At 39.8% G+C, this 26,897-nt stretch overlaps 1 protein-coding gene across 1 annotated transcript; it reads left to right on the top strand.

Annotated features, from left to right (window-relative positions):
- Window positions 1-20,375: 20,375 nt before the first annotated feature.
- Window positions 20,376-21,289, top strand: NTF3 (neurotrophin 3). Its single transcript, XM_026081618.1, has one exon. It carries the CDS (start codon window positions 20,458-20,460, stop codon window positions 21,229-21,231), a length of 774 nt encoding a protein of 257 aa, XP_025937403.1. The 5' UTR covers window positions 20,376-20,457; the 3' UTR covers window positions 21,232-21,289.
- Window positions 21,290-26,897: the final 5,608 nt, after the last annotated feature.

The raw sequence follows: 26,897 nt of genomic DNA, 5'->3' as shown, positions 1-26,897 counted from the left end.
CCAAGACATAGCTTTAAGAAGAAACTACCACCTGCTTTGTTTGTTTGTTCTGTTTTATACATTTAATCGTTTCCTTCACTATATACAATTCTACTCAATATAGGGTCTTACACTGTCCTCATCAGCAAAGTATGTGTCTGCATTTTGTTTTGATAGGCTTTTTTTTAAATTCCTTGATTTCCAAATGCATATTATATTCTTTATTATGTTAAAGAAGACAGGTCAGAGAAGTAAGCTTTCTTCTGGGCTTAAACTAGTGCCTGACAGGGTCCTGTGCCCCACACGGAGAAGATAGCTTTGCAGTAGACCTTTCTAGTGTGACTCAAGAGAGGATTTCTCAGTCTGTCCTTCATGAGGGGCTTTGAATCAAATGACCTATAGAAACAAATCAAGATAATGGTATAGAACAGAATACCCAAATAGCCATTTGTGCAGGGCTCAATATATAGTGTGATTGTTAAACAATTCAAGCTGGAACAAAAGTGCTAAACCGAAATCCAAGATCTCACTATCCTGGCATGCAGCATTCAAAACTCAGATTCTCAGGCAAACTTTTCCTTCTAGATCTTTATCTATGCCAGAACACCAGTTTGCGTTCAAGTGCAATGTGTACAGTATTCCCAAACATTATAGAAGCAATGTATCTGAGATCACGTTAGGAGGGATGTCAGACTGCCTCTCTCTCACTACCAGAAGAAGTCCCATAGGTAACTAGGATCCAAACACCAATTTCTTCTGAAGGCACTAAATAAAACTATCCCAGCATTGCAGAGATGTGACTATGCAACACTTCAAGAGACAGAGTAGAGGCATATACCTCAGTTGTTTCCTGTTAATTTGTTTCATTTTCTGTGTCAAATCCTGGTCTCCTTTGCCCATCTGGGCTAACTTTTTCAGGAATATCTCTAAAGTCAGAAAATACTTGCTTAACAACATGGGCAAAGGGCTCCATGTTTTGCAGCTCCTAGCTCTCCCTCTGGAATCTGTTTTAAAGAGATGGCACAGAGGGACTTTTTCTACTCTTCTGAACTGGACTGTTGTTGGAGTAGGTATCTGGAGGAGCTGGGGCTGTGGCAGAGAGAGTAAAATACCAGTTGTGCACTACAGAGATCCCATGGCTGTGACAGTGGTAATGGGGCATAAAACAAAAGTGTTTTTCCATGTCTTAGCAACATGTAACCCATCTCACCCAATTTTTGGCAGTCTTTGTAATATATGAGGCTTATGTAGTGATATGGTCTTGCATGTCTGTTTGTCAGTCCAACCCAGTAAGTTTTGAACTTGACCATAGTTGAGAGAGGTTCTTAAGGTATTTGGCTTTTACAAAGGTCGTAAAAACAGATGGCCAGAGAGGAAAAGATGGGAGTGCTATGTTAGTGCTCCCACTAACAGAAGTCCAGCCAAAAGAGAGAAACTGGTGTCATTAGGTACCAGCAATCCATACAGCATAAAAAGTTAAGGCCATCCAATCTGCAGTAGAAGTTTCAACTGCAGTTTGACTTTTTAGGAGATCAAAGAATCCAACCAGAAGATACTAAGCCACAGAAAACCAGATTTCATTATTTGTGCTTATTCAGGGACTGGCGTGTTTTCCCTACAGACTGATTTCAGTTGTTCTAGAGCTAAACCTGCAAAATGTGAGCTGGTCTAAACCCAGAAGCTGCTCTGGCTACCACTTACATAGGTTCTGTGCCATCCAGCCCTCTGTCCCACCACAAGCCCCCTGTGGGACTTGGGCAGGTCAGCTGGTCTCTGTGTTAGTTTTTCACCTGCAAAACAGGAATTGGAACACAGTTCTGTTTCATGGGAATATCATGAAAGTAAATACTATAAAGATAAGGAGTCACATGTATTACAAGGTTGAGGGGAACAGAAAGCCTTGTCTATACCCACAGTTCAGCTGGCTGCCTCTGCTCACAAAGCTCTCTAATGCGAGGACAGCACATGGTAAGAAAAAGGATTTTTCTACCATGGACCTTTCCCAGGCATAAGCTATAGCAACACAGGAACTTACCAGTAGTATATCTGTGTAAGTACCATACAGGTATAGCTAGTTTGACAGGGATTTTTATTAAAAAAAAAAGAGAGAAAAAACTCTGCAGGCAAAACCCTTGTGTAGATCTGGCCTGGGCCAAGCTGACTCACATTAGCCCAGTACTCCTTGTGGGCAGACACCACTAGGGACATGGTTGCACTTTGTATGGATATAGATACCTCACACAGGCAAAGAAATCTCAAAGAGTGAAAAAATTTTTTTTGCCAGGACATAGTCACAGATATTCAGAATCACAGAATCACAGAATCACAGAATCACAGAATGGTTGAGGTTGGAAGGGACCTCTGGAGATCATCTAGTCCAACCTCTCTGCTCAAGCACGGTCACCTAGAGCATGTTGCACAGGATCGCGTCCAGGTGGGTTTTGAATATCTCCAGAGAAGGAGACTCCACAACCTCTCTGGGAAACCTGTTCCAGTGCTCTGTCACCCTCACAGTCAAGAAGTTTTTTCTCATGTTCAGATGGAACTGCCTGTGTTTCAGTTTGTGCCCATTGCCTCGTGTCCTGTCACTGGGCACCATGGAAAAGAGTCTGGCCCCATCCTCTTGACACCCTTTAGATATTTATACACATTGATAAGATCTCCTCTCAGCCTTCTCTTCTCCAAGCTAAACAGGCCCAGCTCTCTCAGCCTTTCCTCAGAGGAGAGATGCTCCAGTCCCCTAATCATCTTTGTAGCCCTTCGCTGGACTTGCTCCAGCAGTGCCACGTCCCTCTTGTACTGGGGAGCCCAGAACTGGACACAGTACTCCAGATGTGGCCTCAGCAGGGCTGAGTAGAGGGGGAGGATCACCTCCCTCCACCTGCTGGCAACACTCTTCCTGATGCACCCCCCCAGGAGACCATTGGCCTTCCTGGCCACAAGGGCACATTGCTGCCTCATGGTCAACTTGGTGTCCACCAGCACTCCCAGGGCCTTCTCCGCAGAGCTGCTTTCCAGCAGGCCAACCCCCAACCTGTACTGGTGCATGGGGTTATTCCTCCCTAGGTGCAGGACCCTGCACTTCCCTTTGCTGAACTTCAGGAGGTTCCCCTCTGCCCACCTCTCCAGCCTGTCCAGGTCTCTCTGAATGGCAGCACAGCCCTCTGGTGTATTGGCCACTCCTCCCAGTTTGGTATTGTCAGCAAACTTGTTGAGGGTGCACTCTGTTCCTTCAGCCAGGTCACTGATGAAGAAGTTGAGCAAGACTGGACCCAGGACTGACCCCTGGCGGACACTGACTAGACTCTCCACATCAGTGGAGCACAACCCTCTGAGCTCTGCCATTCAGCTCAGTTCTCAGTTCTCTCTCTCTTCTCAAAGTCTTCTGCTCGTATGGCTGTGTCAATGGCAAGAAGAAGTAATGCAGTCCCTGACTGATTCTGCAATAAAACAGTATGCCTTTGAAGTAGGTTCAGCCCAGATTTCATGGGTGAATTGCTGGAACTTTTCTAGATGATCCATTTTAAAACTGTTTGTTTGGTCTTGTTCCCCCCCTGTAGAACAAGCACAATCTAAACTGACAGTAAACAATTTAAAAGAGTGAAAACACAGAAAAATATTGTGGCAGGAATATAGCTTTGAATAATTGAAGAATATGAATATTGGAAGAAAAGAATCAAAAGGAGAGAGGGCTGTTCTCTCACTCAGTGCATTAACATAACTGGAGTTTTCTTCCCTCAGTCTAACCAGTGTAAGTGAGAGACACATGAGGCACAGGGAGTGTCAGGAGTCCATAGTGAGAGTTGTTGAATTAGTTAATGGTTACACTGAAAAATCTGGGCAATTTTCAAGTACATACCTTTATTTCTTAAACAGAAGCCTGATGGGAAGGCACAAAGAAAATGATGCTTGTGAAGATACTAAATGCAATTTATTCCAAGGAAAAAAGAATCACGGTGAATGTCTGCCCAGGAGGAAAATTATGTTGTCTGCAAAGCATAGAAAAATACTTTGGGAGCCACTGTTAACCAAAAAGACATCCTCTTCGGCCTACTCCAGGGAAAAGCAACTGAGAAAAAGAAGTTAATAGGCTTCTGTGTTGCATTACTTTAAAAATGCGCTCAAATGAAAGCAAGTAATGTAATAATGAACTAAGTCAGAGAGCACTGTTCAATTAGCAGTAAAACTTAAGGAAGTTTATGATAGCGACACTTACAAAGAAAGACTTGGCTGGGCTTATTATTACGGAAAAGGGGGAAAAGTTGTGGTAAATTAAATGTCATTTATAAAATAGGAGGGTCTGATCAAACTGATCCAGATTAGTCCTTCACAGCAGTAAGACCTTAAAATTAGGTCATGGGGATAAAAGAAGAATTCAGTCTAAACTATTTCATACAAAGGCTATTTGACATATGGAACATGTTACCCTGAAGAGTAACTAAAGCAAGGAGCATGAATGTTTTCAAGAGAGAGAAAGAAAGGGGAATACATAAGGAAATTTCCAACCAGAGGAGCTTCAAAAACAATACAATTACTTTTTTTTTTTTTTTAAGTAGCTAACCATTATCTGGTGTCTGAAGGAAAATTATGATGAGCATTATGTCTTCTTCTTTGTCTTGCCCCTTTTCTAATGGTGGAGTTTATGGGGTTTTGTTTGGTTTGTTTTCATTAGAAGGGCTGCAATTTTGCTTTCCTAGAGCACAAATGACAAGAACTAATAAAATGTTAATAGCTATGTATTTTCTTTCAATATGTAATGGTTAAGGATCAAATCTTAAAATCTTTGTTCTTTTTAGTCTCTCTTTTGGTTTCACTGAAGATTTTATGAGAGTGAGGATTTTTTAGTACCAAATGGGCACCTAACTTCTTTTTGCATATCTGGGAAAACGTCCTATTCTGAAAATGTTTTCATGGCTTGGACTGTGTATAATAAAGCACTATCAGGATAATTGTGAGAGCCAGTTGTCAGAAGAGACTTGCCATGAGACACTTTGTGAGAGCACTGCTCTTCCTATCCTGCTGAACATGAGCTCCTTGCACAAGTTATGGCATTTATTTATTTATCGTATTTCAAGTTCTACTCTCAAATGTTACATTCTAAGACAGAGGCAAGAACTAAAGTAAGTAGAGAAAGAGACTAGCACAAACAGGCCAAAAGTGAACTTCTCATCTGAACCCCTTCAGTCTCTAGAAACAACCAGATTTCAATCACAGACCCAGAATCACTGAATTCATAGTGGGGTAGATCTGCCTAGCACAAGTCAGTCTGTGCACTGGAAAGGATCTAAATTTGACACTCAGCGAAGTGAGGGGTTAAAATCCCTTAACATAACTGAGGGCTTTTGGAACTGAAACTGTAGGAAATATTTTGAAATTGGATCCAAAACTTTATTTCAAAACTTGAACCTAAGACCTTATTGTAGTATGAAAATCTATCTTTAGTTAACTAATAAAAGAAAATGGAGAGCGAGTTGTCTTCTCACATTTTATACTTCTATGTTTTCTAACACAGGTGACATAGCTTTCAAAAATTCTATATGTGTACTTATGTAATGGAACTCTCTTTTATGCCACCAAGAATTGCTTGGTAGGAAGAAGGCAGTGAAATTACAATATATTCTTGAGGAATGATGCCTGCATTTTAAGGTATTTATTTCATTAGAGTGTACACAAACTAGCCTCATTTCTTGCAATAAAGTTATTTTCTTCTTTTCAAATAGCTGTAAATCATACAAACGAGCAAAACAGATGACTCCAAGTTTCAAAGTGTAGACTCACATTTTCCCCAAATTTAAGGGAAAGGAAATAATCTGGACAATTTCAGGTCTTAATTTAGGCTTGTTCATAGAACACAGAGAAGAGGACAAGAAGATTGTATGTTTTTACCAGCTCAGTGTTCAGAAATTTCCGTGTGCTTCATTCCTTCACTTTTTAAAGAGATCTGAAATGGAAAGGTCTTCTAAACACAGAATCACATTTTCTTCTCACTTACACCAAGGTAGCACCACTCAAGTCAATAGAATTATTTTAAGTCCAAACAAGTAACTTAAATCAGAATATACTGCATTGTTTCTTAAATTCCTCCAGTTTATTTGGAATCATGTTGATTGCTAGCATTAACACCTGACCCATTCCCTGTTGAGTTTACTCATAATAGCTTACCAGCACTGACATTAGCCTAATAGAAAATTGAGACAGATCAGACACTATGCCAGATTATGACCTCAGTTATATATGCAACTCAGTCTACAGTCGTTTGCTTTCTGTGTGACTGAAAGCAGAATTTGGCCTGTGAGCTTTAATTTTTAAGAGTTGTATATACACAGTTGTCTCCAAGTATAATACTATTTAATAATTTAAATGGGAATAAATGCTCTTTACAATTTTTCCTTAATTTCTAGCAGTCCCTAAATATGTCTCTTATCTTTTCTAAATAACTGTAGCCCAGCATTTTCCTTGTAAATCCAACCTCTAGACAGGCACTTGAGTCCTGTAGTCCACATGATCTTAATCCATCAGTCTTAGTCTGCGATGTTCTTCTCTGCTTTCCACTCACCTATATCTTAATCCGAGCCATACTGAAAGATTGAAGTCACAAACTCTACCTGCATAGAGGGGTCTTCAGAAGAGTGGTGTAAAAGGTCTTCATCAGATGGTAGAGGAAGAAATTTCTGAGGCTTGGCGTGCTTTCAATCTGGAGATGGAAGTTTGTGGGTGAAGATGGGAGGATGGGAGAGAAAAAGAGTATGCGTATGCTTTAGCATTTCTCCTGAAGGGCACAGGAGATATTTTCTGAGTATGTGCAGTGCCAGCTGCAGCAAAAAGTTTTCTTACTTGAGAGAAAGCCCTACTCCTGCTTGTAGCTCAGCAAAGCTCTTAGTGTTCCCACTGTCAAAAAGGCCTGAGAACTTACTATCTCCTTTGCATCCAGTTTTCCCAAGATGTTGACTGACCTCTCACCTTTAGCAAAGAGTTTCCCCACATGTTTGCCTCCCAAAAGTTCCTAAGGATGTGATTGCTTTGTTTTGCTTTTGCAGTGGGCTGCCTTCCATATTTTCCAGAAATGGATTGAGATCAGGTTAGGAAGATGCTGGTCTTTCACAGGTTTCAGTGAACAGGCTCCTCTAGTTTTCTACCACTGGTAATATCCTGTAGCATTTTAACATAGGCCTTTAACTCTGAATCTGTACAGAATACATTTGTTGGGTTAAACTCCGCCAGACATTGCCAGGGCCGGTATCTAGTCAGCAGTATAACAGAGAGGGAGAGGTCTCCCTTCTCCGCCCCTGAACAATTTCACCCCCATAGCTATTAAAGTTCAGCCTGCTCATTGCAGTTCTGCTCACCTAATACTCCCTGCTGGGAGGAAGTAGATGGAGAGGGGCTGTTAAGAGGAGAGAAGTGCAGAGAGCCCTAGCTTCACCTCCCTACCATTCCTTGCTAGACAAAGTAGCTGGCTGGGAGCATGGGAGAGTAAACTGCTCCACAGGAAAAAAAAAAAAAAAAAAAAAGATGAAGTAATTGACTTGTAGCAGAGCAAAGGGAGTGCATGTGGTGGTGGAGGGAAGACAGGGAGGAACTGTGACTCTGATTCACAGTATATTCTGTGCTCTGTTCCTGGGGAGATGCAGCTGTGCATCTCCTCTTGTACAGGCTACACTGTAAGGTTACACTGTCATCCAAAGTAAGCATCCCTAATTCTCCCACTTCCTGAAGCACAATAGCATTTGGCTCCTTTTTAATCAGGGATTTCTACTGTGCAAGTTGAAGCCTAAGACCAGGCTCCTCCTATATGCAGAATTAAAAATCTCTCCCTTGATTGTTTTGTTGGTGCCTGGGGAACACCACTGAACTGTTAGAGCCAATTTGCACTGGCATGCTCCTTTGTCAAGGCTGATTCTAAATCATTCTTAATTTCTCAAGGCACCTGAGATCTACATAATCCAGCCATAGACAACTTTAGCAATATTTTGCAGATCCTTTTCTCTCCCTCAGCTTGCTTCCATATTACTTCTGACGTTACTAGAGAAAGGAATGTTTCCTTTGCTACTGTGTCAATGGGAAGAAATATGCCACTTCTGATTTTGAACAGTTGACTCAATGGACTTTGCTTGGGAAAGAAAGGGGGTTATGGGCAGGGGAGTGCTGAAAAGAGTCAAAAGGAAGAAGCTGGTCCAGCGGGTAAGACCAACCACAGCCTAGACCTCATGAAGCAAAGGTTTGAATGTCCATTCTACCACTGCCTTCTTGCATGACCTTGCACTTGCATGACCTTGGACAAGTCACTTAGCCTGGCTGTGCTTTAGTTTCCAGAACTGTAAAACAGTGGCAATAGCACTTGCCCACCGAAGCCATTCCTAATTATGAAACAGCTTCATGCTGTGGTGTTGCCATGACTGCAATGAGGGTGCCGGCATCCTTCTTCCCTTACCCTCTGTTAGCTCTCATGCACTCATAACATCCATGTTGCACCAGACATTGTGTGTCCAAGTCTGACTTCTTGCCTTTAAGAGCAATGAACACCTGATCCTTCACAAAAGAATAAATTCTTCCACCACCTCCTCCATGCCCTACATCTAACCTGCAAGTCAGTTATGCAATGGTGCAGCTAAACCTTGTGATGATCAGATGTCAACAGGATTCCTTTGGGAAATGTATAAAGAGTGTTTTATGACAGGAGGTCAACAAGGGTCTATTCAAAACATTGCTTTTTCTGCTTCCTAGTTCCCATACCCTGAGTGTTGCTTCATTCCTGCCCTTCTGTAGTTAAAATATGTTTCATAACCAGAATGTCTTCAGTAAGAAGAAATTTTCTAGTCCTAGTCCCATACATCTGACTGTATAAGGAGAGGCAAGGCCAAATTTTAAGCCAGCTGCTGTACATCTCATTTGGCTCCTTCCCATGCACAGTTTAAAATATTGCTTTTCCATCAAATTTCGGGTTATCATATGCCCAGCAGGAAGCAGCATGTGCTAAAGTATTCCCAGTTCTAAAATTCTGCTTTCAAAGATTTTTGGCAAGAAGGAGGAAGGAGGCATTTTGTATCAGCAGCAAAATGGCATCTGGATTGAAAGACAAGAAAAAGCAGGGTGGTTTCCATAAAGGAAGGCATTTTTCAGATGAGGCTTGGGCCTGCCAGAGGTGCAGCACTTGCCTTAGCATGGTAGGAGGACACAGAGATCATGCTTTGAGTTCAGAAGGGAGAGCTCAATTTTGCAAATTAGCAGACGCTTTGAACGCAGTTTAGGAGAGCATTCAGCCATGAGCTAAATGCATGAACAGTCATTACATTTCAGTGGGGCAACTCACGAACTTAAAAGATATACACTCTGCTAGACTGGAACCAGAATACTCACATCATTCTTTAGCCCTAACCCCTAAATATAGCCAAACTCACAGCAAAGTGTTAACTGAGAGTTAAAATTAGAAAACTTCCATGTCTTGAGGAGAACTACATACCAGAAATTTTATCTGCATGAACATTGATGAACTGGAGGATTCACTAGAAAAAGTTCTACTTCTGGCAAAATTTTAAAGGGAAAAGACTACAGAGTAGCTAGACTTACCGGAACAGCCCTTACCGTCAGGACAGGCCTACACGTAAACAGTTTACTGTAAAATAATGTCAAGTAGGATGTAGTAATGTAGTAGGATGACTTTCTTCTCTCAGTAGGCAATGGCTTTTTTCAAGATTCAGGTGCAATGAGAAGAAGCACAATGGTCTTTCACGGGCACCACGATTTCATTTGTGAGCTCTCCTATGCCACCACAATACAGTGGTCTGTGCATGTGAGAGCATGTCTAGGGTAGCCATCGTGATTTCACAGTGTAAAACTGGGCAAGGTTGTTTGGAGAGGTGATCTCTTTTACTAGACCTGCTTATTTAGTTTGTCAGAATGGACAAGCTTTTAGGCACACAAGCTCTTTTTAGTCTAGAATCTTACATTTTGTGCAAAGAAACAAACAAATTTCTAACTTTACAACTCCTACAAAACACTTACCTTTATCTAGTTTATCAGAAATACGAGACTGTTTTTCCCTGAGAAGGACTTTAAAAGTATTATTTTAAGGTAGTTAAGAGCAAGCTACTGCATCCATGCAATGACCATGTAGGAGATATTAATTATATACTGCAATGCTCATTTCTTGTTATGGTCCTGATGCAAATAACTCAGCTGCATGCTACATGCAGGACAGAATAAGGATCAAAAGGTAATTGTAGTCACACTGCTGTTCCCGCCTGCTTACTGTGCAAAAGCTTTTTCCAGTTCAGGCTGCATTCGATGAGATCTTACTGGTGGTTTTAAAGTATTTGGATCAGGCCTAGAGTCCTGTTCCTGAGAACTCCCATGTCACGACTTTTGCATTTAAAATTTTGCACCTGCATGTCTAACAAGACTTTTCTATTTGGAAGTTTGTGAACCTTTGAGGAGCAGGGAGAGGCAATTTAGAGAGTGAACTTTGATTCACGAAGTGGCCAGGGATGTATTTCTGTATGGCTTTAAAGAAACCAGGAGTCATGGGAGTTTGCAAAGCAAACACAGGTGCAGTTTTGGATGAAATGAAATGGAGCTTCCCCACAAAGCCTCTTGTGCAGAGGCTTGTCACAGTCACAGTTCCACAAAACACACCAGGGGTGGCAATGCATTGCTTGTGGAGGTGCAGCTAGGCTCATACTCAACGTTTGGGAGGAATTCTCAGCAAATGGTATCTTAAAGTTTTCACTGGGCTTTTGACTGGGCAGTGTTGCACTAACAGTGCTCCTAATCTACAGGGAAACATCTGTATCCAAGGGTCTCAGTAGAGCTGTCAGAAAACCAGAGAAAATGCTCTCTTATCAACAGATGCATCTCAGGTTCTCTTCAGGCATTTTTATTTGAACCAAATAATGTTCATTTCATTTCTAACTAACATTTCCTTTTATCATCTTTCTGTTTCATTGTGAATGTGAGTTCGGTCTGTACCCATAAACTATGTTGAGGGGTTTATGTTTTTTCATAGCGAGGCTGTAATATTTTTGAAGCTGTAACCCTTGTTTTGCTCTGTTTGATTGCTTGATTTCAGTGTTTTCTTTCACTTTGTAAAAGAAAAAATGATTGGGAAATATGAAAAAGGCAGAAAAGTTTCAATTTCTAAAAGAAAAATAAACCTTTTGCTTTCAATATAAAATCCAGCAAAAGATTCATTTTGAAATTGACACTTTGAAACAATTTTCCTTTTGAGTTTCTTAACATCAGAAAATCTAAAAATAGTCTTTAAAATATCTCAAATTTGTCCTACAAAATTTCATTTTCAATTAAAATGGATTGTCCAGTGGGAATGTAAATGTAAAAAAAAAAAAAATCAGACCATCCTACTTCAAAGAGTGTCTAGGAGGCTGCTAATTCATAGCATAATAGGAGAGGGGCAAAAATCTGATAATCTGAGTGTTAACTGCTGTTTCCCTTTCTCTCCAGCCACCAAATTACACAAAACCCACTGCTGCTAGTTGTAAAATAAAACAAATGCAATGTCTGTAGAATAAGACCAGTTCTTATTTTGGCATTTAAAAATGGAACAATAAGAGAAATTCCTTATAAATGTGGAGCACTTCATTTCAAGACTTCCAATGGTTTCCCTTTTTCTCTCCAGAAGATTACACTAAAATACAGATCATGTCTGTAGTATATGCAGAAGACAGGTTTGCCCCCCTCAGAGTTGTGGGGAGGTGAAGGAAGTGAATTTCATCTGGAAGACTGCTCTCAACTTTAATTACAGAGCACTTAAGTCCTCAAAGCATCTCTCAGATGAAAATAAGAGAAACTGTAACTATTGCCTGACTTTAATACAAAACGATTAATCAGCCCTGGTTGAGGCAAAGTAGGTCCAGGCTGACTTGAAAGGTTAATGGATCTTCAGACTGTTTTTAAAAAAAAGATGGAGTTTCAGGGCTGTAACAAAACATGAAACCAGGCCTCTTTGGTGTGGCTTTGAGCTGGTTACAAACATCTTGCAGAGCTTGAAAACTGTTTTTGATGATCAGCCTAACTTCCTTTTCCTTAGTTTAATCCCATTTTTCCTGATTGCGCTCCTTTGCCCCACCCTAAAGTGGATGCTGTCTTTCACCAATGCTTACACTTTCCAGATCTTTGCACTGGGTTTGCTGGCATGCTCTTTTTGTCAGCTCATAGCAAAGGCTTGCACTTTCCAGGCAATTTTCTCAAAGGTCAGTTTTACAAGCTTTCTGGTCATTTTTGCCACTCTTCTCCAATTTTCCTTTAATATGACAATACCTTCTGACTTTCAAGCAGCTTTCCTGATCTTTCTGCTATGCTACAAAGAGGGACTATCTCTTCCCAGCTCTGCAATGAAATACTTCAGTATGTACATTTATTAAATACTGGATCTTTCCAAAGTTTTAGCTCATTCCTAGGTCTGATCAGGCATTGCTCCTTTTAAAATTTCTCTTTCCCTCTGCATATCATTGCCTAAGATTATTATTCCCCCAGCATGCTAGCTTGTAATTTCTAGTTTGACTCTCATTTTGTAATTTTTTGCCAATATTTTATAATGTCTCCATCTCCCCAGCAGAGATTGTATTTCTCTTTGCTCACTACTGTTTGCATCCCCTCCCACTTCAGCTGCAAATTCAATTTCTTTGCTGCTGGCCCTGCTGCTATTAACAATCAGTAATGAAAAGATTAACTAACAGACAAACACTAGATCATCTTAAATTATCCACAACCAGCAGCTTAGCTCTGGTGCTTTCCATTCTTCTGTCTGCAAATGACTTCCAGGAAAAAAAAAAAAAGGAAGAAAAAAAAAGGCAAAGGCAAAGCTATGGGCAAATCTTGTTTTTGTAAAATTAGCACAGGTCTAGTCAAGTCACTGGAATTTACTGTTTTAGCTTTGGATTTCTCATTAATTTGGGCTGTTTTCAGAGCTATGCAGTGAATAATATATAGAAATATTCTGGCTTTTGTGGAAATTGTTTACTCCAACTATGGCTATAGGTCTTGCTACAGCTAAGGTGTAGCTGATCACTCACCTCAGATGGCATTGGTTTCATTTCCTTTCATTTCATGATTGTCACTGATGGATGAAACTTCCGCAGAGCATTCCAGTTGGTCTTTTCTGATGCAGACAGTGCAACATGGAAACCCTGTGTCAGTTCCCAGACATACACCAGAACACCTATACGACCTTGCAAAAGTCATCTGACTTCTTTGTACCTCAGTCTCTGCCCTTTAAAATGGGAGGAATAGCACCCCTTCTACTTTGTATAAACCAAGATAAATGCTTTCCCAGCACTCAAAAAGCAGTGACATGAGAATATTACAAGATAACAAAGGATGATTTATACTGGCAACATTTATGGAAATATATTTGTTAAGATGCCTCCTTGCTTTCAAAACAGACAGGCATCTCCCACGCAGCATGCAGGACATCGTACTGGATGGCTATCATGCCTTGTGTGGTTAGAGGAAATCCAGTTTTGCAACAAAAACCAACAGCTTGAGGGGTGGAAAAAAAGGATGTCAGAGTAAATATCTAGGGTAGCAAAGCAACAACACCATTCTCTGGAGTTCCTTATTTTGCAGATGTAGAAATTAATGAACAGAAATGATGACTTGACTAAACTCTTTCCACAAATCAGAGAAATCAGGAACCTAGCCTCCAAAACAGTTGCCACAGATTAATTAGCTGGCTGGTTAATGCACAGTTATACCATGGCAATGTTCTGGGCAGAGGCAGGCAGGTACAAATATCCTATTGCAGAAATATCAGTGAGGAAAGAAATTAAAATAGAAAAAGAGCTAGCTGTGACTGAGGAAAGCCTTCCTCCTTCTGCAGTTGAATACAGAGCTGGGGATGTGGCTAGTGTGGTTGATATTGTACTGGACATTATTAATTGCTGAGTCTCTCAGTGGAATTGCTACAGGATGCTGGGGAATGTTGGATGCCTCCAGGGGGTCTCCAATGCCCTGAACTCCCAACGATGTCAGTGGCGGGGGACGAAGGTGCAGGGCCAAAACCTAACAGAATTAGCTTTGCACAAGGTGTGAGAAGCAGACACTGTTCCAACTAGTGAGGTAAGCACTGAGGAACTGCTCCTGACCTTTCTGCTGGAAATGAGCAGGTATGTGTAAGGCTATCACATTTTGATCTCTGAAAAGATATATTGGTGGGAAGATCAAATGTAGACACAACATGCCATTACAATGGATGGGGGCTGAAATGAACTGATGTCGCTGCAGCTCCATACAGTGTGTTTAACTGTGCAGGAAACAGTTTACTCCTGGCAGCCAAATCGCAAAACTGTTCCGCAGAAAGATATTACCAATCAGAGAAGCTTTCCTCAACAACTTGAAGGGTCGTGGTAACTACTGTAATCCCAAACAGTGATGTGAATTCATTCAGAACGGATGAGATTTTTGTACTTGGATGTACAACTGACTTGCTGTGCGATGCTCAGCCAGTCATTGAGAGAGGAAAAAGAAATGTCAATGAGTCAGTAGACTGAGCTCCATTTCCATAAGAGATTATGTATGTACCTTTCACTGGAGGCTAATGGGGCCCAGTGGTCAGGTGTGTCATCTCCTTTGAAAATGGCTTTGAGTAACTCATGATTAAAAGAAACTGACTTGCTATGGGGACTTGAAACTCCTGCGGTCCCCTCAGATATAGTGTGTATCCACAATTCCCAACCCTTCTGCAAGAGGAATGCATGAGTTTCAAATTCTTTAACTTACAACTGGGTCGGCCCTGAGGATGGGAGGGTAAATGCTTAAAGCTGCCTATCATAACGCAGTCCCACTTGATTTTGTCTCTGAATTCTTAGACTTCTGCATGGGTCTGGCTCTTGTAAAAACTTTAGGTTCAATCCGTATGTGTTGAAATTACTGTATCTTGAGAAGTGGAAATGTTCAGGAGGGTCATCACGTCTCTGGGGACAAACAGCACTCTGCAGCAATATGCCTTAATAAATCCTCCTACAGGCACATTCTGTACAAATAGTCAATTACTATTCTGAAATGCAGTGTGGATTTTCATGTGCCATTATTTCATGCTTCACTCCACCATATTCACCTGAATATTTAGAATATGGTGGTATTTTGCTTGTTCTGTACCTTTCACTGTGTCTTAAAGCACAGAAGAAACAAACTGCATTTCTTCTCAGCAAAGCAGTTGGGATGAGGGAATCAACAGGACATTCTGCTACTTATTGCTTTCTGTGAGTTTGTGAAAACACTGCTTAGCAAGCAATGAGAATAATTACACTGTCTTCTTTGGCAAAGGCTGAATAAGCTGTCAGCCACCACAAATGATCATTAACTGCTTTGTCTGAAGAACAAAAGCTGCTCTTAAATTTTTGCAAAGTGTCAAATACTTCAAGCTGACTTACATAAATCATGTTGGGTATTACCATGCTGAATGCAAAATTTACCAGTCACTTTTGCTTCTATTCCAGTTCTTCTCATCAATGACTTAAAAGTAAATACTTAAGCACTGTCTCACAGTACTAGGATTTCATTATTTTCACAGAACCTATGACATGACACTTTGCTCTTTAGCTATGTAGTGTTCAGAGAGTGATCAAAATAAATCCATACAGTTCTAAAAAAAGTCACTACAAGTGAGATACAACAAAACTCTCCAATGCTGTGTGAAGTGTGGTGTTTGAAAAGCGTGAAAAGTGACTTGCCAGAGTCTATTGGGGATTTCCTTTCTTAATGGAAGCTCTAGGTAAGGATATTTACTTCTCCTAAATGTAGGAGACACCTTGACTAGACAGCATTAATACCCTGCCAACACTGCTGCGACAGGAAGGAATATAAACCATTAAAATAGAGTAAACTTAAGCTACAGTTGAAAGATCAGTGGAACAAATGACTTTGTAGTGCATCAGCTTTTCTTTTCTATGGTGTTTGTTTTTACTTGTTGCGCCACAAGTGTCAGCGATCTCTAAGTTAAACTTGTTTAGTGCAAATTAACAGCCTGCTCTATACTACCAGGAGCTGTTGTTTTTCCTACCGCACCATGTTGTCTCCTCCCAGACATTCTTTAGACCATCCATTATGCCTTATTGTCTCTTAGTTCTACTCTTTCTTCCTTTAAAGATCTTCTTTACCCTTGTTTACATTTTTTTAATCATCCTTGAAGGCCAGAGTAGCATCTACTATGCAAAAGGACCAACTTGAAAAGATTAATGTTCCTTCCTACATTGATGTCCAGTGCTTTTCCAAATTTCACATAGCAGAGTGTTTTCCAACCACATTTAATGGTTGATTTGAGAACCATGCACCCCCTATTTTTCAATCACTTCTAGCAAGAGTTTAGCAGCAACTCAAAGCATCACCAGTGCATCCAAAATATCTTGAAGGCCACACAGCATAGCATGATGAAAAAAAAAAACACAAAAAAAACCACAAAAGCAGAACTGACCCAAAGCTTCTCAGCAGCCCAGGCAAAACAGCTTCCTGGACCATATTGACAGCCCTTGCTGAACTCCAGTCACATAGAACAGGAAAGGAGTTAGGAGATGCAGGAGGAACAGAGGCAAGAAAGAAACCTGGATATGCCAGCAGCAAGACTAAATCAGGCTGCTAACGCCCACCCTAGGCAGCTGCCTACTGTTTTTGTGGTAAGTCAACAAGGGATCCCTTTGGGTATGAATTCAGAGAAAGTGCTGAATAAATACTGCTGTATCCACCCTGAGATATCTTAACTGTTAGACTACCACATGATATCTGGGCCACGTATGTATTAGATACTGCACAGTAAGATGATTATACCGATTCAAGTAGATATGTGGTCATATTAGTATTAATTAAATAATGCCTTATTTAATTTATACCAATACACTCTGAAGACTCTTACTTTAATGGTGACTAGCCTGTGTGTCACAGCTGACATGACAGCTCATGAAAACAGGAACTGAGCTCAGGTACCACCATTAGTACTCCCGCACAATCAGCTATATCAGGCAGAAATCTGGTGGAACCAGTCACTGATTAGGGGTGTCTATATTCAGATGTAATTCAGATGTAAGAGCCATTTTAAAATACAAAATTGCTCAGCCCTACAAATCAATACATTTTTCTGGTGTCTTATATTCTGAATAGAGCTAAAACCACTAATCAGCTACAGTTGCCCAGTAACCGCCATTTCTTCTGGCTAGAATACTGCATTAGGCATCTTCTGAGGTGCTGGACTTCATGGGCAGCCTAACAATTTTAAGTCATGGGCAGATGTTTCTGAATGTGCCACTTATGAAGCACTTAAGTGAACTGTCTTTGACAAACTCTCTGAAAACTTTAGTCTCTTCAAGTCTCTCATCAAGTGTTTGCATTTTCATTTCAAATTTTGTACCCCAGAATATTTCAGAAAAGTTAAAATACTGGTTCTAAAGCTTTCTGACTTTTGCAGCAAATAATTTGCCAAGGCTAAACTAAACTACATGTCACATTTCAGAGTAGTTTAACACTTCTCCCCCCAAAATCTATAAGACATTTTACTTTAGATTCAGCAAAATATTTTTTAACATATGTATGTGATGGTTCAGCTCCACACGTGGAAAATCATTTGTTCTCACTGCTACCATTCTGAGGTCCCTAGCCCTTCCTTTCTGTGTGCAGCATGGCATTAGAGAGAGTTTGCAGAAACTCCAGTATTAATTTTCCCACCTCATGACCTGCTCCAGCTTGTATATTTTGCTAGTGCCACTTAGTTTTGAAACTAAGCAGTCCAGTGATTACATGCAGCTGCATGTTGGCTTGAATTACGTTTTCAGCATCTGAAGTGAGCATTGTCAGAGTTTTGCTCACCATCCTATTGACTTTTGTGTCGCATTGTGGGTTAGCTCTTCTGAGTGCTGTAGGAAATCTGCTCAGTGACATCTGTTATAAAATATTTTTGCTGTTTTTAAAAGTGAATAATTTACTAAAGGAAGCTCAAATTATGCAGGAAGAGATCTTTTTATACAGTTCTGTTTGGACACTGAGATCCAAGTTAGTATTTATTTAGGTCTGACAGTAACTGTATGACAACTCAAAATCTTAGTTTTTTTTTTTAAAAAGCATAACTTTGCTGCAAGCAACAGTGTAGATTTAGGTGAACTCACACTGTGACAAACTGAGAATGGAGAAAACACATTTCTTGTCCATAAAAGGACAGATCACACATCTACAGACGGTAGCTCTGATTTTGCTGCAGTTCCAAACTATGAAGTGGGAGCTCACTGTTGCTAAAAGAAGCTTTGCTTAGAGCTGATAAAGGATTCTCCAATAAAACTTGTTTTCCCTTTTTTTGTTTGTTTGTTTGTTTTGTTTTGTTTTCTGTCTTAAATGGAAAAATGGTGATTTCTTGAAGTGGAAAGTTTTCCATTTAAGAGATCTGATTTCTCAGCAATTTCTTCTAGGAAAAACACAGAGTACACAGAGTGTCATGAGCAGGTCAAGGGAGGTGATCCTTCCCCTTTAGTCAGCACTGGTGAGACACATCTGGAGTGCTGTGTCCAGTTCTGGGCTCCCCAGTACAGGAGAGACATGAAGCTACTGGAGTGAATCGAGCAGAGGGCCACAAAGCTGATTAAGAGACTGGAGTATCTCCCATATGGAGAGCTGGGATTGTTGAGCCTGGAGAAGAGAAGGGTCGAGGGGAATCTTATCAATGTGTATAAATATTTGATGGGGGAAGTAAAGAAGAGAGAGAGACAGACTCTTCTCAGGTATCTCATGACAGGACAAGAAGCAATGAGCACAAATTGAAATAGAGGAGATGTCATTGAAACGTAAGAAAAAAACTTTTTTTTTTTCTGTGAGGGTGGCTGAACACTAGGAAAGGTTGCCCAGAGAGGTTGTGGAGTCTCCATCCTTGGAGTTATTCCATATCCGACTGGACATTGCCCTGAGCAACCTGCTTTAATTGACCCTGCTTGGAGCAGGGGGGTTAGACTAGACAATCTCCAGAGGTCTCTATTCCAATATCAGTATTCAGCCAGGGTTTCCCACATTGCATGAGTGCTGTAACTGCATGAGTTCAATTTTTGCCCCTCTAACCCACTACTTCTGCAATAATTTAATTACCGTCGGTCTGCTTCTAAATAAATCATTTATCTCCATGATTTAGTATTTTGCAATGAAAACTAGTTTCATTTACTTATGAGCACACATACAAAATACACAGGTAACCACAGGGAAAACACACCTCCCTGAACAAGTGCTAGAGTATTCTCACAGTTCTCAACTACACCAGCAGGATGACAGAAAAGTTGAACCAAAAATGACAAACAAGCTCCTTGAAGATGTCCAGAAGCTAGAATTATGAGGACACTATGAGAATCCATAGAGAGCAGAGCAGGGCAAAGAACAGTACAGAGAAGAAGCCAACTTTTAGGTCCACATCTTCCAAAATCTTGGTCTTGACTTCATTTTGACCTGCTTGAACAAGACTCTTCAGTTTCAGAGGGGGTGAGTCATCCATCTGTCCTTGAATATTCTAAATACAGTCAGCTCTGTTCCACTTCATATATAATGCAGTGAAGGAACTTCATTCAAAAAAACAAAAACAAAAACCACCACCAACAACAACAACAAACAGGCCCCAGGCCTGCAAACAAGAAGTACAAAATGCTCTGCAGATACATCTGAACTTCACTCTTGCATTACAGAGGCCTAATCATTGCTTTCCAAAGTTCAAAATATAAGAAACCCCACTTTGCTGCTTGACTGTATTTTTTTTTCTCCAAGAATGCTTTCCCTTATAGCACTAGATAGAGCTATTGAAACATGGTATTATTTCTCAGTGTATATTGATGCTCTCAGGGTAAAAGTTAAACACAAGTCAGTCCTTACGAAAACAAAATATGTTGTAACTTATCTAAATGCTCTTTTTACCATTTTATATTAAAAATATTATTATTCAAGTTTCTTGCTCAAAGTGGCTATTTAGCGGGTGGGAATTTTGTGGATCTATGAGGTCTCAACAAAAAAAAATTGACAACACTTAGTCAACTGGATAGAAATTTTTCATTTTACACCATTAGAGAGTCCATTACTCTGCATAATCTCATTGCAGTTTTGAAACTTAACTGCTCTATTAAATAGACTTTGTAAAAGTGACCTGGCCTCCATCTGGTGCCATAAGCTGGTCACACTTTCCAAAGAAGTAGCAACCTACCTCTGTAGGGCAAGGACATATGTAGGATATTTGCTACTATGCACAGAAAGAAGAAAAGTGAAGTCATCCTGGAGAATGCATGAAACTTAGATGAAACTGATTGAAAAAAAAAATCAGTAAATAGTTGCATTCATAAAATATTATCTAAAAATAAACACACAGCCTAACTGAGTCTATAAAGTGCATAAGATACATGTAAGACATGCTAAAAACAGAGATCAGAAGTTTCATGTTTATAGCATCTAGTAAACATCCTTATTTAATTGGCTTTATGTTAACTTTCTGTTTCTTTTCAGATCTTACAGGTGAACAAGGTGATGTCCATCTTGTTTTATGTGATATTTCTTGCTTATCTTCGTGGCATCCAGTCAGCCAACATGGATCAAAGGAGATTGCCAGAAGATTCAATAAATTCTCTCATTATTAAACTCATTCAGGCAGACATTTTGAAAAACAAGCTTTCAAAGCAGATGGTAGATATTAAGGAAAACTATCATAACACAATGCAGAAAGCAGAGGCTCAGCAGGACATGGATGGAGTTGAAAATGTGAAATCAGACTTCCAGCCAGTTATCCCAGTGGATACAGACATCTTAAGGCAACAAAGACACTACAATTCTCCCCGGGTCCTCTTGAGTGACAACACACCATTGGAGCCCCCGCCATTGTATCTCATGGAGGATTATATTGGAAGTTCAGTGGTCATGAACAGAACCTCCCGGAGGAAAAGATATGTGGAGCACAAGAGCCACCGAGGGGAATATTCTGTTTGTGACAGTGAGAGCTTGTGGGTCACGGACAAATCCTCCGCTATCGACATTAGAGGACACCAGGTAACTGTGTTGGGAGAAATTAAAACGGGCAATTCTCCGGTTAAACAATACTTTTATGAAACAAGGTGTAAAGAAGCCAAGCCTGTAAAAAATGGCTGCCGAGGCATCGATGATAAGCACTGGAACTCCCAATGCAAGACATCCCAAACTTATGTTAGAGCACTGACTTCAGAAAACAATAAACTCGTAGGCTGGAGATGGATCAGAATAGACACCTCCTGCGTGTGTGCATTGTCAAGAAAAATAGGAAGAACATAAATCTGCATCTCTTTGCTATATAAATTATTACTTTAAATTATGATATGCATGTAGCATATAAATGTTTATATTGTTTTATATATTATAAGTTGACCTTATTTATTAAACTTGAGCAAATCTACAGTATATAAGCTTTCTCTCTCAATAAATAAGAATAAAGGGTGTGTGCCTCTGCTGTGGGCAGCTCCAGTTTTATTAGACTATGTTTGTGACACTGCTTGTCAGCAGCATACCGTAACCTTACTGTAAAATCTGTGTAAAATCAGTATTCTTTTTCAGTATTGTCAAACCAGTGACTGTCATTTAGTAAACTTGTTAAAAATCAGATCAATATCAAGAGTTGTGTACATATTTATAACCCCCACTCTAAACATTCACATCTAATTGGATGCAGTGTCAACTCCTCACCATCAAAACAAAATGGAATCAAAATATGCATTGTAGCCTGCCAATGTTGCAGGTATCAAGTAGCCATAAAATACAGTTTCTGTGTATTATGCCACTTTTGCTATTGAAATGACCATTTTTGCCTCTGTTAGCATTCCAGAATGACTAATAATCCAGCAACTTTAGTTTACCTTTTTGAATTACATTTGTTTTGTAACTGTTTTTAATGCTGCCAGTTCCTCTTACAAATAATATGAAGAAGATCTAAAATATTTGTAACAGAATCTTACTGAAGCCAAGAACCAGTCTAAATGGATCATTAATGTAATACATAAAAGATGATTTCTTTAGAATATACTATTTATTGTGATCAACCTCTTCCTCCTCACAGTAATCTATTGTCTTCTGCTTGCATTGTTACATCATTCCTCTCTGTCTGAGCTTTTAAATTAGAAACAAAGTTGATGGTGTCTTAACATTAAAGGAGTCCTTGGCTTCAGAATTGTAGTAAAGAAAGATATTATATCCTGGAATGGATATCAAAGCCATATGCCTGCACAAAGCTGCTGCTCTGCTCAGCAACCCGTTACCCATTTTTTCACAGAAGGAAAGTTGTGTAGAACTGCTCGACAAACCTGGTACCTTTCACAGGAACATAAAATAATATAGCCTTCTGAGCAGTATTGTGATTAAAATCCAGTTAATCCATAATTAGAATGCTGTTCTTCGATCATACAGGTGAGTTTTTACTTGGAACAGACAGATGTACTAGTGTATACTTCAGACGATTGCATTGTCGTGTAGCTGTCCTGGGGACAGTATAATTACACTACCCAAAGAGATGGTCTACTATACATTAGCTGTATCATGCCCTGGATGTGATCCCACTCCCATTAAAGTTAATGAGTGTTTTGTTGTGGATATCAACAGAATTAGATTAGACCACATATGTCATCTAGCTAGATCTTAACTCAAAACCAGGGCTGGAAAATGCCACCTGCTTGAAAATCATTGCAGCTGTAGCGGTCTTAAGTTTCTAAATTATGGCTTCCACTGTTGTAGTGTATTCAGCATTGAAAGTGAAAATGAGAGCAGAGCACCAAAAATATGGTGGTAGGACACTGTTGTTTGTATAGTTTTCATTAGTGGAGAACTAACTTCAAGTCTGCAACAGGTCATCAGAGGCAGCAAATTGTGTGGTCTCATCTAATCCCTTATGGAGAGCATTACGTCTCATAAAACCACTGGAGAAATGGACCAGGTTGTTCAAGAGGCCACACACTGGAATAGCAGAAACTCTGAAAGCCAGAAATAGACTGTATAGGTATGAGTCTGCAGGGGAGGCCATATACAAAGGTTTTGAGAACCCTCTCAATTTTCAGCACGAGGCCAACGTATTTGCCTCACGGGAAATGTCATCACCTTGGACAACTAAATCCTATTTTTGCCTCGAGCAGTAATAACTTTAGAAGTTCAATACCAAGGAAATGCTTAAAAGAAAAGAGATGATGTAATATAACAATTCAGTATCCAATGGATCTGACAAGAATTCTTCTACCATTCTCCTTTGTTGTAAACAAACAAAAAAATCCTCAACAAATTTTTTGCTAGTTTTACTAGTGGGAAAGTTCATGTTTCAACAATGAAAAAATAACCCCTACCCATCCATTTTTCTGCTTTGGGGACAAGCATATTTTTCAGGGGGCATTTCCAGTGATTTTTTTTTAAGTTAAAAAAACAATTTTGCACCCTGCATTCCCAAATAAAGATTATTTTTCAGATGCTGTAAGTAATTGAGAGCAGATATTTGTCATGGATCATTAACTTTAGAGATCTCCATGCTTCAGTGTGCCCAATAGGTCCATGTCCATATGAGAAGAGGAAGCAAGAACACTAACTGAGCTTGTTTAGACACTGTTGTTTACTGACCATAAATCCCATTAATTAGTAACTTAAGTGTTCCTAGAAGTGTGGATGCCACACTTGTTTACATCACTGTCAATCCAGAGAAATTCTATGGAAGTCAGGGGAGAAAATGTGAGTTTAAAGCAATGTAAATAACATTAGAGTCTTTCTGAATCCCTTTATTTCTGCTCGCTGAAAATGAAGGGAAATTCATTCTGTATACATTCAAAGAAAGCAATTTGTCATTTTCCACTGTAACAGGAACTGGACTTTGACTCTTAGCTTTACCAATGCATCAAGTATTTTACAAGTGGCCAGTGAAAATGTGGTGGAGTAAATATAATGCCAATCATCTGAAACATATTAAATGAGAAAGAAAAATGGTTCATAAGATTATTAGATCATCTGCCTCTTTTCCACCTCAGTATAAGAATGAACAGAACTGTTACCTTTAGGATCTGATCAAAATCCCTCTAAAGTCAATAGAAAAATTCTCACCAACTTCAGTGGAAACTAGATCAGGCCCTGAATAAAGAAAAACCTGCAGATCTCAACCAGAGAGCTGAACAATTGCACACATCAGTTACGCATTCTTGTAAATCCTGTGTACACATAAGATGCTGTATAATTTTGTAACAAGTTTGTAAACAAAGCTTGTAATAAATTTGTTAAGGTCTAATTCTGTTTTCAGTGTAGCCAGGGATGGTTTTATTGTCAACATTGATGATGACACAATGAATTCAGAGTTCCATGTCTAACCTCTTTGTATGTGTGTTAAGTATAATTAAGCAAAATATTCAGCTCACAATACTAGTTTAATCTGAGTATTTTAAAACTTACTCCTGTTAGGCAGCTCAGATGTTCTGTCAATAATGTTTTGCCAATAGATCATTATAAACACACATTTTATTTAGCTTTTCTCCCAAACGATTAGATGCTATTCTGAAATTGCCTGTCTGTGTCAAACTATATTTTCTCCAATTTTTTCCAAGGTTTGTTACAGTCCATTTAGTAACAGTAAAAATTGCTCCACTGAGGTTCTGGGAAACCATCTGCATTTATTTTATCACCTTTGAACACGTGTTCAGGAATGAAGTCTGTGTAGCGAGTTTACTGCTACCAAGAGATTTGTGCTGCTGCACCAGGAAGAAACTTTGACTGGACTTTACAGAGTGTGTGCTCAAAACCACTCTGCTCATATTCAGTTATTTCAATGTTTTAGCAATCAGTGTCTTTCACTCAACTATACATTGCGTATCTGCAGACAATACCAAACAGGAAACAAGTCTGATTAGGAGTTCCAAAATTAAAATTTAATGATAATGACCTGCTATTTTTGACCTTTCAGCAATGCATTTGCACAGCAAAGTAAAATGCATAACCATTCATTTTGGTTAATAGAAACATTATGGCAAAATCAATGGGATTCTGTGTTCTCCATACGTGGTGCGCGTATGTAATTCATCATGCATGTGGGGCAGGAGTGAGGGGCAAGGGAGAAGGAGGAGGAGAGGATAATAAGCACTACAGCTTGTGAGAAGTAAAGAGCTGTGCTCCATGTTAGAGCATTTTTAAAGTACGGAGGGCTTGTTTTCCACAATGCTTTGCCTGTATTTTGTTACAGCAGATGGCAGAATGATGAAGCAAACACAGATGTGGTGCAAAAAAGTCAAGTAACATAAGGATAATGAAATCTTCCCTGTGAGTGTCTGCTATTCGCTACTGCTGTAGGTCCACACAGTTGTTTTGTGCAGGTTATTGAAGAGTTCGGCAGTGACATTTTCTATTACATTATTTAACTAACTTCTGTGGTAAAAAATGTTTTTTTTCTGAAAACTTAAATTCATGAGTGGGACAACTTTCCATATATGAATCATTAGCTTCTTTGGTGCCTCAAATGAACAGCAAATGGTAATGCTTTCAATGAAGGTCCCCAAATGTAGACTTCTCCTTTGTTATACTGCTGAGCTTTGAAGCCAGCAGCACCTGAAAGCCATACTTCCACTATGGGGCTGGCCTTTTGATGTCATGACCTCATGTTTCTGGACACTTTTATCACAGGGTCCGATTTTGGAGTCATTAGCTAAACAATTAGGTGAGATCATGAGCGGGCTTCTCTAATCACACCTGAGAATTGGCATTGTGCACAGCAGTCATGGAGCAAAAAGACAGTGAAAGTGAGTGAGAATTACACCATCTTTACATCCATCTTCCCACATCTCCTACTCTGTTTTTGTCTTGAGCTGAGAGCTACTCAGTCATAATCAAGGGTTGCTTTCTGCATACCCAAGGGCTGAGATACAGAGCAAGATAGGCTTTCAACAGAGGGATTGTGAGTGCTTCTCAATTCACAGCTCCTGACTGCCCAGAAGTAGCATCAGAGTATGAGGCAGATTAGGGCATTACATCTGCAGGAGAGATGGGCCCAGGGGCTGAGGAGCAGAGGAGGGTTCCCCTTGCAGAGTACATTCCTAGCTCTGTTATGGGCTTCTTATCTGAATCTAAGCAAACCTTTTACCCTGGTGCATTCTCCCAGATTATGATAGTCTGAACTGAGAAATATAGTGCCTGGCTTCAAAGTTGATGGCCATCCATCTCTTTCAACACAAGGAGAAAAAAGGGGCAACAGATTGCAGACCCTTGAATCCTTCTCTGAAAGGGTGCTGTAATCTCAGCATGTCAGTTGCTCCCTCTATAAAAGAGAGGATATTGTTACTATTTACCTATGTCACAGGAAGGAGAGGGGATAATTGATAGACCAACTCCATTATTTGCAAGTTACATTAAGACACTTTGACAGAAAACGCTAATGTGTCCAGGGGAGGCTGCTTGTGAAGAAGTTAGAGTGCTCTTTTTCTCTAAGCAAAAGTATTTCCAGGGCAGGTGGGAGAAAAGAAAGTAGTTGCTGAAAGGAGAGGAAGGAGAGGCTGTGTGGTGGCAAGCATCTTACAGATATTTAGAGAAAAGCATTGTTCAGCTATAATCTCAGATGAAAGGCTCTTTCCTGCTATTTTAAGACTTTAAGAAACACCGTGAGACTATCGGAAACACTGAAGAATTCAGAAGGAAAATGAACCTCTCTTAACTGAGGTCAATCCCATTGCGTTGATTAGGAATTAACTATGCTTGCTGAACAAAGATGATGAAGTCTTGCTCTTGGTTAACCTTATGCAGCCCCTGCTGTCAACACTTTGGACTACAAATCTGTAAATGAGGGCAAAATTTGATTCAGAGAGTATTAAATCCAAATTGAATGCATAAGGGGGGACCTAAGTTGAAAGTATTATCCACCACACAAAACAAGTCAAGGTTTTTACATTAGTATCATAAAAATTGTTTGATTTTCTGTCTAGTTCCAGGGATCTAAAGTTTAA

Source organism: Apteryx rowi, unplaced genomic scaffold, assembly GCF_003343035.1.
Source record: "Apteryx rowi isolate R43461 unplaced genomic scaffold, aptRow1 scaffold_556, whole genome shotgun sequence".
Classification (NCBI taxonomy): Eukaryota; Metazoa; Chordata; class Aves; order Apterygiformes; family Apterygidae; genus Apteryx; species Apteryx rowi.
Note: the sequence above shows the minus strand (reverse complement) of the source record. Positions and strands in the feature narration are given on the sequence as shown.

Coding starts and splice junctions, on each gene's coding strand:
- NTF3 (XM_026081618.1), top strand. CDS start 20,458: ATGTCCATCTTGTTTTATGTGATATTTCTTGCTTATCTTCGTGGCATC.